The following is a 15831-nucleotide window of genomic DNA, read 5'->3' on the forward strand; positions in this document are numbered from 1 at the left end:
AATTATCCTAGTGTTTGGAAAGAGAAAATGTATATGTGGATGGGGCTATGCCAAAACTTCATGATCAGATGTGCTTTTAAAAAAAATGAAAAAATAGAGGAATCAAATTGATAAAGATGTGAAAAACAGAAAAGGGGAAAACATCTTGGAGCATGGTGACTTACTGAACATGTTACACTGAAAGATACTTCTTCTTAAGACACTTGCAAAAAATGGTAAAGCTAATGTTGTATCTACCTTTGTTTCGAGTGTCATGTAGCTTATGAAGCCTAAGCCATTCCCTCAAGTGACACATCCATCAGGACTTCTTCCTGCTATGTCTTTCTTTCAGATCTGATATCAACTCATTTTACTGTAACTCATTCTCACTTCCTTGACTTCTGTGAGCAATTTTAGTCTTTGTAGCCAGCATGGCTTATATTTATTCATCTTCTGTGAAACATTAACTGAAACCTCTGTTATCAGCTCTGCATTCTTATCCACTACCTTATGATATCCATGAAACTTCTGATTAATCAAAAATCTTATTTTGCATCAGTGTCTTATTCAGTTATATTCTCAGGTTCATACAAAAATTGTTCACAGATTAGGTCTGGGGCCTCTATCTCGTCTTAATATCTGAAGGCAATCATCATTGGTCATTTTTATGATGCAGAAAAACAAATACTGTAATCTGTGTGATCACTTTTGAGAAGCAGTATTGATTGCATTGCATTTTTAAGTCATTGCAAGTTTTACTTGAATTTGATGTATTTTGTCAAAAGAACTATGGTGTCAAGCTTGAAATATTGGTCTTATCCTGCTAAGTTGCATTTTATAAATTGAATTATACCAGTTACCATTGGTAGTCAAAGAAGATTGTTATCTCATGACGCACAGCAATGATAGGGCCAGTTTAAATTGCAATTCATTGTAATCAGTCTGCATTTTTTGAACCAATTAGTTTGTTTTGAATGTTGGAGTTAAAGCACACTTTGAACAGTTAAGCTTGAAATTTGACATTTATTTATTGTTATGATCCCCATTTTGCTTTGAATTGTTAAGGTGCATCAAAAATCACCTCAGTGAAATCTCACAAAATGAAATGTATCATATTGATATATTCTTTCAATATTCAAACTTGTCATAAAAGTATGACTCACATTAAAATGAGCAACTTCTCTTCCTATCATAAATAAAATTATAAGTTTAATTGTTAAGCTGAATGAGATGAGATGAATGAAAAATAAATTTCTCTTCAAAGCACAAGCTGGCTTAATTTCATGGTATTTTCCAAAAGCAAAATCTTTACGGAATTGTCCCAAAAATATCCATATTAATACTGTATGCATAAACTGGTAAAGTAACAGGAAAAGATATGCAACAATTCTAAAGATGATGACACACTGTGTGTGTGTGTTTTTTTTTTTTTTTTTTAAGAAATGGATAGAAATCAGTCAGCCATGTCATAGTATCTTCAACATTAGTTTATACATTACTACACGCTTGGTGGCTGGAATCATTATATTGACATGTTTGATTTTGAGATAGCAAAAAGAAGTGTATTAATGAAATTGTGACAAGCTATATGACTGTTGTTGTGCTCAGTGAATTTAACTTTTTTTTTCAAGTTGTATAATGTTACGACCAAAATCACTCTGAGAATGATCGCACAAAAGAAACAATCAACTAATGTTCAGGCGGTTTATTAACAGTGATATTGTGGGTACAGACTCGTAATCGGTTTTCACATCAGTACAATAATGATCAATAAAACAATTATAAATCGGTAGTGAAATCACTTACAGCCAAATTTGAAAGCAAGTAATCCTTTGACAGTGTCCAGATACGATGTTCGATGCACCGATGAATGATCCTTGACGCACCGATGAATGGTTCCTCCGACGTAACTCCAAAGGCACTGGTTGCAATAATCCACTTTATAAATCCAGGGTAAAGTCCACGATAAACAAGGTGTATGTCCACGGCGAAACATGCAAAATCCAAACGTTATGACGACCACGTCCAGTTGATGCGTTGAATGATGATTCACTTTATAATGTCCAGCAAAGAAACCAGCCCGTCAACAGCTTTGCCGTAATAATGTCCGTTGACACTAAAATACGGAGTCTATCTCCAACGTAGGCAAGTTAATTCTCTGCAGGCAAAATGTCTCCCAGGCCTTATCTCCACAAACACAGTTTGTATAGCAGGTCAGCAGGTAACACAGGACTGACTATAACAAGTCGCTTCAGAGCCAAAAGTGACGTAACTCTCAGAGCAGAGGTGTTGGGTACTCTGCCTACCTCAGAATTTCTCCTGCTTTTATAATCCATTCACCCCTTTCTAGTACATTCTGTAATTTTCTCCAACCTGGGGCCACATACCTGAACATACTAGCAAGTCCAAATTCCAGGAATCCTGGATGACTCACTGCCTAATATGTGCATAACATCATTGCCAAAATTAACTACCAATCACATTGGGTTACAAGGGCAGTGCCTCACTCAGCCAGCACTTCCTAGAATTTTCTGGAATGGGTTAAATCATTCTAGATTGAGTGAGCTATAATGTATTTCCTGTCACATGCATACATGTACTGTAGCTACATTGTATACCATGTAGAAAATTCTCCACTGATCTGGTCAGCCTGTATGTACTATATCTATATCATATAGAATGTTCTCCATTAATCTGGTCACCCTGTGTACATACACATTAAACAACCATGCATACAGCCTTGATACATGTACATAACTACTTGTGTGTACATTTGTGACACCATCCCCCATGGGAAAAAGAAAGCCTTGCTGTAGCAAGGGTTTCTTTTACCTTCACAATTTCTCATCATCATTTATAATGACTGTGAGGTAAAATCCAAGTCAAGCAACAATAATCACATACTATCACATGTCTTTTGAATAGCTGCATTAATTCCATGTTCTCTTTTCATGGATACCAGTTACAATGATATTGCTTGGATTCTCGGAGCTTATACAATCATGTCAAACTCAAATTGCATACCGGTACCTCAGTAATGGATAAGCTAAACACTGTATGTGTAATGTGAGGTGAAAACCTTTCACCCTTAACTTCTACTGTGCTATCCACTACCTATGTCACACCAACTGACTTTCTGTCATAGCACTCTTTCAACATGTTGACATGACACATCCTCTGATTTTTGCGTCTGTCTGGCGTACTGATCACATAGTTCACATCACTGAGTTTCTTTTTGACACAGTATGGGCCACTGAACTTGGCTTTCAGTGGTTCACCTTGTATGGGCAGCAGTACAAGAACTTTGTCACCTGGTTTGAAGGTTCGAGCTTTGGCATTTTTGTCTGCCTTTCTCTTCATTGAGTCTTGTGACACTTTCAAGTGTTCCCTAGCTACCTCACAAGCCTTTGAAAGCCTTTCACGAAACTTTGACACATAGTCAAGTAGGTGGACCTCATCATCCTCAGTCATGAATTTCTCTTTGATGAGCTTCAGTGGGCCCCTAACTTCATGACCGTACACCAACTCAAATGGGCTGAAACCCGTCGACTCATTTGGGGAGTCCCTCGTTGCAAACAGCAGGAAAGGGATGCCCTTATCCCAATCCTCGGGATACTCCTCACAAAATGCCCTAATCATTGTCTTTAGGGTCTGGTGGTAGCGCTCCAACGCACCTTGGGATTGGGGATGATAAGCTGACGACTTCAGCTGCTTCACACCCAAACGATACATCACCTCTTGAAATATGCCTGACATGAAATTTGACCCTTGGTCAGACTGCACTTCCTTGGGCAACCCATACCTAGTGAAAAACTGCACTAGAGCATCTACCACAGTCTTGGCAGTGATATTTCTCAATGGGATAGCCTCTGGAAACCGTGTAGACATATCCATGATTGTCAAGAGGTACTTATGACCCGACCTAGTCCTAGGCAAAGGTCCAACACAATCAACTAGAACCCGACTGAATGGTTCTTCAAACGCAGGTATCGGAATCAATGGCGCCGGCTTCACTGAATGCTGTGGCTTACCAGCCACCTGACATGTGTGACAAGTCTTGCAAAACTCAGCCACATCCACATTCAACCCTGGCCAATAGAAATGCCTCATGATCCGGTCCTTTGTCTTTCTGACGCCTAAATGGCCGCCAACTGGTAACTCGTGAGCAATCCTCAAGATCTCACCGCGGTAACTGGGAGGGACAACAACTTGATGGACCACCGTCCAATCCTCATCAGCTGGCCTATGGGGAGGTCTCCACTTCCTCATCAAAATGCCATCTTTGACATAATAGCACTCAGGGACCTTTTCAGCCTCAGCCTCAGAACACGCCGTTTCAACCAAGGAAGACTTGCTAAACAGCCCATCACTGTTAGCCTCGGAGCCTAATACAGCAACCCCATCATTCAAATCCTTGAAAAAGGTTTCTGCCAACCAAACACCGGAATTCTCCTCCACATCAACAGAATCCGCATCATCTTGAACAGCTCTACGAGCCTGAGACCTAGTCACAACACAATCTGGGAAAATCCCAGGAAACTCCTCCTGCAACTGCTCAGTTTCAGCAACCACCACTGGTTTATCCGAAACAACTGGAGACGCAACCACCTTGTCCCCAGCCAAGTCATTCCCCAACAGGAAGTCAATGCCTACCATGGGCAACTCAGGAACAACTCCAACAGTGACAGGACCAGAAACTAGGTCACACTTCAAATCCACTCTATACAGTGGTACTGACATATAACTGCCATCAACAGTCTGAATCAAGACTTTTGCATTCACTGCACTATCTGGTGGAAAAGTCATACCACCATCCACCATCAACGACTGAGAGGCCCCCGTATCCCGCAGGATGACTACTGGTTTACCTGCCTCACCAGAAGTACATGGGGTCACCTCACCATCAAACAAAAAGCTACGATAGCTCTCATCCACCTGCTTAGTTCTATCTTTGAATTTGGGAGATCGACTTTCAATGGCCTGTGTTTCACTGAAAGGGACACTATTTTCGGGTAGGACACTTTTTGACATGACAAATCCCATGTCCTTCTTTGTTTTGTTTTGCAACTTCCAACATTGTGACTTTACATGCCCTGTCTTGTTACAGTGAAAACATTTGATGACATTTGCACTTGTACTGGACCCTTTGTCAGATTGAGGCTTTGGTGCCGATGAAGTTTCAGAACTCGTGCCTTTTTCAATACCAGCATTCTTTGGATTGCTCGACTGATTTTTGTCTCTCTTATTTCCAGAGAAATTCCTGAAAGGTGGTCTGTTGTCATTTCTGTGGGTCAGCTCATACTCATCAGCCATCAAGGCTGCTTTATGCAAACTTGTCACTTTGTGATCATCCAAATGTGACCGCACACTGAAAGCAACACTCTTTTTGAATTCTTCCAAGAGAACAACCTCACGTAGGTTATCAAAATCCTGATCCACTTTCAGGGACCTGTACCACCTATCAAACATCATTTCCTTTTCACGAGCAAACTCAACATGTGTCTGGCCTGGTTTGCGGTACGAATTTCTGAACTTATGTCTGTATGCCTCTGGCACCAACTCATAAGCATTCAACACTGCCTTCTTGACTGTAGCATAGTCACGTGATTGCTCTTCAGAGAGAGATGAGTACACATCGGCTGCTTTGCCGACAAACACACTTTGAAGGAGCAAGGGCCAAAATTCCTGTGGCCAGTTCAAACTGTTAGCCACCTTCTCAAATGACACAAAATATGCATCAACTCTGTTTTCTTCAAACTTTGGCACCAATCGAATGTTCTTAGCCAAATCAAATTCAGAGGGAGCCCTTTCACGATTTCCAACAGTCTGTGCATGAGTCAATTCCATCTCACGTAATTTCAGTTGTTGCTCCACCTCAAGTTTCTTCATTTCAATTTCTCTTTCAATTTCTAATCTCATCTTCTCTTTCTCCATTTCCATTTCTCTCTCCTTCATTTGCAATTTAGCAAGCTCAAGCCGTGTTTAATCCGAAATTTGAGCTTGATCTGGAGTGTCAATTTCTTCTTTGAGCTCCATGTGACCAGCTACCAAGTCAAGAATTTCTGCCTTTCTTACACCTTGTGGAACATCAACATTCAAATGCTGTGCAATAGCAGTCAAATCGCATTTGCGTAACCTTTGCAAATCTTTGAGGGACAAATCTGTCCTCTGAACAAATGCCTGAACATCCATTGTACTGATTGACATTGTCACATGTATTACACACAATGTACAATTGAACAATCAACTCACTGGTATTTTGTCTGTACTAATACTCTAGATTCCGGAACGTTCCAAATTCTAAGTTTTGGCTTTAAATTCACTTCTCGGACACAAGCCCCCAATTTTGTTACGACCAAAATCACTCTGAGAATGATCGCACAAAAGAAACAATCAACTAATGTTCAGGCGGTTTATTAACAGTGATATTGTGGGTACAGACTCGTAATCGGTTTTCACATCAGTACAATAATGATCAATAAAACAATTATAAATCGGTAGTGAAATCACTTACAGCCAAATTTGAAAGCAAGTAATCCTTTGACAGTGTCCAGATACGATGTTCGATGCACCGATGAATGATCCTTGACGCACCGATGAATGGTTCCTCCGACGTAACTCCAAAGGCACTGGTTGCAATAATCCACTTTATAAATCCAGGGTAAAGTCCACGATAAACAAGGTGTATGTCCACGGCGAAACATGCAAAATCCAAACGTTATGACGACCACGTCCAGTTGATGCGTTGAATGATGATTCACTTTATAATGTCCAGCAAAGAAACCAGCCCGTCAACAGCTTTGCCGTAATAATGTCCGTTGACACTAAAATACGGAGTCTATCTCCAACGTAGGCAAGTTAATTCTCTGCAGGCAAAATGTCTCCCAGGCCTTATCTCCACAAACACAGTTTGTATAGCAGGTCAGCAGGTAACACAGGACTGACTATAACAAGTCGCTTCAGAGCCAAAAGTGACGTAACTCTCAGAGCAGAGGTGTTGGGTACTCTGCCTACCTCAGAATTTCTCCTGCTTTTATAATCCATTCACCCCTTTCTAGTACATTCTGTAATTTTCTCCAACCTGGGGCCACATACCTGAACATACTAGCAAGTCCAAATTCCAGGAATCCTGGATGACTCACTGCCTAATATGTGCATAACATCATTGCCAAAATTAACTACCAATCACATTGGGTTACAAGGGCAGTGCCTCACTCAGCCAGCACTTCCTAGAATTTTCTGGAATGGGTTAAATCATTCTAGATTGAGTGAGCTATAATGTATTTCCTGTCACATGCATACATGTACTGTAGCTACATTGTATACCATGTAGAAAATTCTCCACTGATCTGGTCAGCCTGTATGTACTATATCTATATCATATAGAATGTTCTCCATTAATCTGGTCACCCTGTGTACATACACATTAAACAACCATGCATACAGCCTTGATACATGTACATAACTACTTGTGTGTACATTTGTGACAATAAATAGCAACTTTATTTGATGTGTGATTGTCTTGCAAAACTAAAGAGGAGGACTTTACTTTTCTACTTTCCTTCATTTCTTGAATTTATATTTATTTGCAGTGTGGGTTTGCTGCTGTTTCTGTTGATTGCTTACACACTTGCATACAAAATAGTGCGTTGTTTCTTGTTTTTCTTTTATTTGATGGCACTTGGTGGATTTTTTTTTTCCAGCTTATTTGGTGTGAGTTCCTCCATATCTATGTCCTTAAGCAAATGTCACATCAAATGTGTCTGATCCAGCCTGGAAAAAATTGAATCTTGGAGTCTTTATGTTATAGAAATAGAAATGATGTGTATCAGGAAGTGTACTTCAGATTAAAAAGAATAAATCTTTTCTAAATTGATATGTATTTACTTCTGTTAAAAAGGTGTTAAGATTAGTACATCATAGCTGGCTTTGAATTTCATGTTTACGAGCAATCAAAAGACTAACTCTTTTCCCATGTAACCCATGCACATGTACATGCCTGAATATCTATCAAGAATATAATTGATTCTATCTATATTTGATATTTATTGATGTACAGAAAGTGTGAGTCACATGACACTCATTTGAAGTATACAAAAGTTTGGATTGAAAGTGTATATATTACAGTGGGAGCCTCTGTAATCACTAGTATTGTTGTACTCAGCATGAAAATTGATATGAATATAAATATAAGTATTTATTCATAGAAGAAAGATGTTCATGCACATGAATACAAAATATGCAGCACTTAAGATGTTTATGCATGATGAAAACCTATATATGCACTTGAATAAAAGTATAAAGGACTTCAGATGTTTATGCGTGATGAAACACTATTATGTAAGCAACTTCACATTGAAAAGGACTAATTGTAACGTGCTCTCATCGTACTTTAAATATGTCCTTTTTTAATCATCATCGAAAAAGACAAAGTTACAAACCTGCTCATTGAATATATCAAGTGGTCTTTTTAGAACCATACTAGTGAAATAGTTTTTGCAAATTTGTTGTTATAGAGAAACAGCCTAAACTGCAAGCTGAGACTCTATTACCTCTAGTCAGGGTACTGTTTCATGAAAGTTGTCAGCCCTGACAAGTTGTCAGTCTCTTGCAATCACCATAGTAACAGTCAGTGACCAGAGCTTCTCAGCCAATCACAAACAAGGATTTTACTGAAATTGTCAGAGGCTGACAACTTTCACGAAATGGTGCCCCAGATGAGAGCAAGAGATAGATAGATAAATAGATAGATAGATAGATAGATAGATAAATAGATAAATAAATAGATAGATAGATAGATAGATAGGTAGGTAGGTAGAAGAGAGAAAGAGAGACAGTGAGAGAGATGAAAATATCATGTACAATTCATCATCTCTTATTCTTACATAGCTATGTTGTTAACTAAAAAAAAAAAAAAAAATAGCTTTCTTTCCCTGTGTCCTTTTCTGATTAGTTTTATATCCTTCATAACTCTTTAAAGGATGTTGTTTTATTCATGTGACACACAGTTTTCAAATGTTTCTCTATAGAATTATAATAAAAATTGATGGAGTAGGCATTGATTAATAATTCATTTATTTTCATAACTTTTTCACATGAACCCATCGCCAGTTAGTGGCTGCTTTATGATTACATACTGATAGTGCCATAATAGAGGCTGTTTATTGTCTTGTTAAGCTGTTAATGTAAGTCATCAAATGTCATCATCATGAAACATATCTTTCAAAGAAAGCATTTCAGATAAGTTTATATTTCAAAGGACAAAAAAGGGTGTAATCTGTTTTTTTAACATCCTTCACTCTAGTTGGTTTTGTGTATGATGTACAGTACTGTACGTTAAGGTTAATGCAAGATTCTTTTTTCAACTTGAGAACTTTCTTTGTCCTGCAAACATTATATGATTTCATTTGTCTATTTTGTGCTTCACCTTTCAAAATTTGCGTGCCTACATATCTCCATATTATCATAGTTATGATCTTATGATTTGAAGATAAAGGCCCAACTTATCAAAGGTAGTCTGAACTTAGTGCATGAATTATGAAAATTACTATCACAAACGACTATACAGACACCCTATAACGATCAAACACTGACACTGTCATATGCAAGTTATGCAAATTTCATGCTTGTTTTAGTCAATGGACTAAATTTAAACTATGAATTTGATTTAAACTACCTTCATGAATTTGAGCCATGTGTTTTTTTTTTTATATTTTAATTGTTTTACTTGTTATAGTCCTATTGTTTCTTTAACTCAAGTGTGAACTTCATTACTTTTACAATATGGGTAGATACAACACATGATTCATGAGGATATAATTAAGTGTGCAATTATCAGTTGGATTGTTATTCCACACAAATTTCAAACATTTGTGCATTTGAGTATAGACAGTAATTCCGTCATAACTTGACGACCGAATCCTTGTGCTCACAGCGGCAGATAGCGCCCTCGCGACAGCCAGCATGGAGAGTCTGTCGGTGAGCGAAGCAGACTGGGACACCCTGACTAGCCCCAGGCGTAGGACAAACTTTGTGCCTTACCGGAACTCGGTTCTCACATGGCTTCTCAAGGACAGCCTGGGAGGCAATTCCAAGACCATCATGATAGCAAGTGAGTGTCTCCATGGCAACCATGTGGATGCTGTCTCTGTTAACCCATTCTTGCTGTGTGAGTGTGTGTTCATGTCTGATATGGGTCAATTTGTTGTTTTCTGGGAAAAGAAATTGGTACAAGACATCAAAGTAGGACCACAGGTGTTAATAAATTTTTGTGGTGTTTTTTGTTTGTTTGTTTGATTGTTTTGTTTTGTTTTCTTGGTCTGTAATTTGGATTGAGCTGAGGTTTTAATAAAAAGAAATTCCTCTTGTTGAGTTTTGTTGAGCTGTTTGTGTCATCACATGTGACTCTCTACATACAATGCTACTTGTCATAATGATGATGATAGTGAAACTGTTGAAATGATTTTAATGTTGATGTAAATGATAGAATGAGTGTGATATTGATGATGCAAACAAAGTGTTTGCAGTTATACATCTTGTGTTATCCATCAGTAGATGGGTTTAGTAACATCAAAATGGAAAGCATGTGTTGTTAATGACGAGAAGAAAACTTAACCAAGGCTTTCCCAACATATCAACAAAATGGATTCTTAACAGTGAATTGTATTCCATTGGAATAGAGGAATTGATTGGTGCATCACCAAGATGTGTGTGTGTGTGTGTGTGTGTGTGTGGGAGGGGGTACCTTTGTATTCACAGAATTAAGATTTGAATGCATGAGTATAGCAATTTGTAGCACATATCTGCTGTCCACATGATGTGTGAAGTGATTGTAATGTGACTTTGAATGTTGAAACTCTAGGATGTGGTTCCCCCTTCAACCTTCTCAGTTTCACCATTTCACACCACCACAGAAAATTATAGAAACAAGTTGGCCATGGTACAGACAACGTTAATGTTGCAATGATACCCCTGACATCAAAGAGTGTAACATCAATGGCATGTTCCCCTTTCTCCAATGTCAGTGAGAAGGATACAATGGCATCCATGGCATCTTGGCTGTTCATTACCACCTTTACACAAAGCATGCAAGGAGTACATGCAGCTGTGGAATAATTGTTGATTCCCAGATGCATGCCTTCCTTTGTCATGTATTCAAAAGGAGCCAACCCACTTGTCTCAGAGTCTGTTCCACTGACCCAGTCCCATTTGCTCAAGTCAATTTCAGCAAGGTCCTCTAATTGAAAGGATTGGTCTTAACAGTTCCGGCAATCGCTGGCTAATTGTTCCCTTGTGACAAGGGGATAAAGGACCCACGAATTTTCCCTGAAGCCCTTGTGATTGTTAGTGGCTCAGTGTCAATGTAACACCTTTTCTGCTGCCAGCGTGTGTGATGTTTGTCCAGAAGAAGGGGGAACATGGTAAGAATTCTTTCTGGTATGGAAAGTGTGTGTGTTTGTGCTGTTATACACTCTTCACTGGAAAAGAGATGGTAAAGAAGCAGAGAGCAATTTTTGGATCAGTGTGACTGGATCAGTGTGATTGGCAATGCAGTGTTTGAAACTTGACTGTCTTTGGCAAAATGCAAGGATTCTTGTATTTTATGACATGGGAAAAGTATGTATAGCTTCCATCATTATTCTCACATGAGATTACAAATGTTTTTGGGGTTTTGTTTGTGGATTCTTGCTTTGGGCTGCTTCTCAGTGTGGAAGTTGAGTGGTGCATGCTCAAATTACTTTTGCCTTAAATGTGAAGTTGTGATAGGAACTTGACCAAAATTTAAACCAAAGTTTATGATTTTGATCTAGTAATGATTCCAAATTAACAAAGAGTTTCTATTTTCCCCTTTTTGATTAAAAAATAAAGTCTCAGGGGTGTAAGTCATAGTGGCTGGTACATTTCTTACTTTTGGTGCTCATTTTAATCAATTTAGTCATTATCATTTCAAAGCTGCCATTTTCTCACTATATATATCCAATGCTTTGTGCTTCAACAAAATTATATACGTAGTCTTGTACGTGTAAAAAGTTGTAAATGATGTATCTTTCTTGACAATATTATTTGTACCATTACCATCAGTGAAACAAATTGTCAAACTCTTGTATCCATTTTTGAATGTGTATTTGAGTATTTTTCATAGTCCATAAAAGTCCATAAAACATGCAGTAAGCATGAAGCATGCACATATTTATAAATCTTGTCTTCTGCTGATATTCTCTATGGTCATAGTATTCTTCTAAATATTTTTCTCTTTCTTTTATGGTTACCCAGCAATCTCCCCAGCTTCCATTCACTACAATGAGACCATGAGCACATTGAGGTATGCACGGCGAGCCAAGCACATCGTCAACCAACCAATCATAAACGAGGTATGTTGCCCTTCTTTCGTCTGATCATCTGCATTTATTTACATATGTGCAAAAGTGAAAAGATGTCAGCTGTCGGTGCTGGATAATGCAGGTCGGTGGTATGTGTCTGAAAGTGTACGATTGAAGAGGTGTGTTATGTATACTGTAAAACATTATATTTTTGTGAATTGGAGCCAACGGCCTTTTTGCGGCATGAAATTATTGTGAGTTGCCTCTAAAATTCAATGCATATAGCGTAGACAAGACCTTTTGCATGCATTTTAATTTTGCAAATCTTGGCTCTCGCGAAATTCCTGTAATTAAAATGCATGTGAACATTCCTTGTTTTACAGTATTCTCAGCCTTTGACCCAGAACTTTATGTCATTTCAGGATAGGACAGCCTGGACATGTAGTATTGGCTTGACTGAAAAAAAAAAAAGAAAAATGATGCTGAAAATGGTTTCAGTGGTGTATTGTCCCTTTATTATTGTTCCTGTTTGAAATTTTAAAAACAGGAAATTTCTCAATGTCACCCTAGTTTTAAATGTGATTGGGTTTGGGTTTTTTTAGTTGAACTGCAGCAATTTCTCAACAAACTGTGTAATTTAAATGATCATAATGTAAGTGACTACTGGTAATCATACCTGCATTAACAACAAAAAGATTTGATGATACATGTATCATGAAGAAATGTTACTGCTTTCTTATCCAGTGAGCTCTTACTGGTTTAATTGTTTCACTATTATTTGATTGTGCTGAAGATGATTCTACGTCTAAAAAAGACAATTTTCTCTGGAACCTGTTCCTGCATCCCCAGAAAACTAATCCTGGTTGAGTTATGTTTTGCATTGTACATTACATGTCTATTCATGCTATGTGTTATTATTCTACATCAACAATGATTCATGTTTTAGGTAAGAGTTTCAGATTGATTTTGATTGATTGATTTTTGGTTTTGTTATTTTTGTTATTTTGCTTTTTTTTTTTTTTTTTGGGGGGGGGGTTATATATGTTACATATTTTATTACTCATTTTAAAGTTGCCAGGTATTGTAGTTTTGTGGTGGTTACCATACTGGGGGAGGTGGGGGGTTACCATTGCTCCTTGCCCCACATCCAGGCCCGCAACTTTCCATGGCCCCTGCAATCTAACAAGACATCTAATCAAAGTACCTGGGGCCCGTTTCATAAAACTTGTCATCAGTGACAAGTTGTCATAGATGTGACAAGCTACTGAAATCCTTGCATCTGACTGGCTGAGAGCAAATTTGTCATAGAAATGTGGCAGTTGTCACTTATGACAAGTTTTGTGAAACAGGCCCCTGGTATGCTTTGCATGTCACTGTGCATCATTAGAAGTAACTACTCCAACTAAGTGGGCTTTATAACAAATATTCAGGAACAGACATTTGGACTTTTCTTATTACAGAAAGCAAGAGATATTTTTCAGGCGTGTGTTTGTACAAAGAGTTTTATCAATATTTCCTTTGATTCCTACTGTGTAAGTCCACAAAAGCAACAGTGTGAATCAATATTGCTATTCATGCTTTCATTTTATAGGAGAACAACTTCTATGAAATGAAAGGAGATTGTATCTCTTTAGTCAACATGATTTTTTTTTTTTTTTTTGGGGGGGGGGATATTTGGGGTGGGGGTAGGAGGGATATACAAGGGGTTATTCATAAGTAACTTTAAGATATCAGTATTGGAGTGATGTTATGATGTCATGCTTTTCAATTGTGAATAAAGTTTAATAGAAATCCTGTAACATTTAGTTTGTTCAAGTGCACCATGCATTTAGCAGACTGGATTGTGGATGCTTGTATTTGGTTGTCAATGCTTTACCATATGAAAGTATTATTTTTCTTTATTTTCAAGAAGATAACATTGCAGTGTGATTTTGAGAAATTGAGATGATTTTTTTGCCCAAGACTTTTGGATGTATGTATGATGTAGAAAGAAAGAGGGATTGTTTTTCAGCCCATAAGATTCAAAACATTATCTGCTCCTTCAAAAAAAAAATGACTGAATTTCTGTAAGTAGTGTCAGTCTAAGAGATCAGAATGTTATTGAGAGATAAAAAGATTATATGATTCATTGATCTCCTCAAGGGTTCTTGTCCTTATCATCCACTCCATCAGTGACGTGTCTCTGGGTGCATATCTCATCTGGCCCGGCTGAACCTTTTATATTTGTATGCCCAGGGCTTAGGAGGGATGAAAACAGTGTCACTGACTTGTCTGCAATTAGATTTTGGAGAATGCTTTGGTTTCATATGCCCTGACCAGGGCCTCCAAGATAGCATATCTATGACAAATAACCTCTATAGTAAAACAATCTCAACATCTTTAGGCGGCCACGCATGCAACCCATTGTAATACAAGCTAGCTATTTATGCCTGCCATTGGAGACTCTTGCACAAGGTGCCATGCATTAAGTGCATAGCCTTGTATCTAGGGCATCAACCATTACCCTAATGTATCATTTACACATCCCTGCATTATGGATGGTGTTCTTTTGTGGTTTACGTTTTCCATTCGCTGCCTGTTGCTAGGAAATGTGGTGCCTGTTGAGCCTCCCTAGAATACGCAATCTCTTCTTTGCATCATACATGAGCACACTGAGTATTGACAGACATGACCGTCAGCCAGTGTGAAATATTATGTAGCGCTCCGTTGTTGTTGTGACGGGTGAAAGTGCATTGTTGTCGAGGATGAGACGAAGGGCTCACGGCACCATCTTTCTCCACCAATTTCCCCCAAACCCCCAGGACCGAAACGTGAGGCTGATCCGTGAGCTGAGGGAGGAAATCAACCGTCTGAAGATGCTCCTCAACAGTGCAAGTCTGGTAAGATGGCCATTTAGTAATCTTCCCTCGTTCAAACTGTACATGCACACAGACAAGACATGCGTTGTGTCTGATGTTGTAGGAAGATGTGATGAGAAAGATGCTGTCATTTATATGAAAACACCATGACTGTCAGTGGAATACATCTTTAAGATTTAAGCTAGCAAAAAACAGAGAGCATTGTTTATTTGTTTTGGAGCTTAATTGATGAGACAATCAGCACTTATTTTTTTACAGTCCAGAGGGAAAATATATTTGCAGTGCATTTTATGTGGCTATTTTTCTGTCATATGTATTGCTACAAGAAATTTATCATTGATTTCAAAACTAAACATAGGAATCTGTTAATGATGCATTGGTGTTATGTTGTCTGTAGAGCAAGAGCTAGGGTTCTTTGTGTAAATATTGCACAGTGTTGTGAATATTCTCAGAATGTCCTATGTTGCCTTTTCTGCTCATTATTTGTGTACCCTTCATCCTTCTTCCTAAAATACAGGACAATATCAGAGTGATGATTCATTCAAACAATGCTTATTTCTATGAATTAAACTCACCAAGAACAAAGTGTGATATATATGATTATATACATGAGTGTATGTAAATATAATACATAAAGATGTGTGTATGTGTTGTGTGTGTGTTTGTATGTGTTT

General features: G+C 38.1%; 1 protein-coding gene across 1 annotated transcript in view; it reads left to right on the forward strand.

Moving 5' to 3' along the window:
* Nucleotides 1-15831, forward strand: part of LOC140235181 (uncharacterized) — a 104060-nt gene that overhangs the window by 40544 nt on the left and 47685 nt on the right. The window contains exons 10-12 of the mRNA XM_072315220.1: nt 9914-10090; nt 12253-12350; nt 15101-15178. Coding sequence (XP_072171321.1) covers nt 9914-10090; nt 12253-12350; nt 15101-15178 — 353 coding nt within the window. The remainder of the gene's footprint in view (nt 1-9913; nt 10091-12252; nt 12351-15100; nt 15179-15831) is intronic.

The sequence above is a fragment of the Diadema setosum genome, chromosome 1 (genome assembly GCF_964275005.1).
Source record: "Diadema setosum chromosome 1, eeDiaSeto1, whole genome shotgun sequence".
Classification (NCBI taxonomy): domain Eukaryota; kingdom Metazoa; phylum Echinodermata; class Echinoidea; order Diadematoida; family Diadematidae; genus Diadema; species Diadema setosum.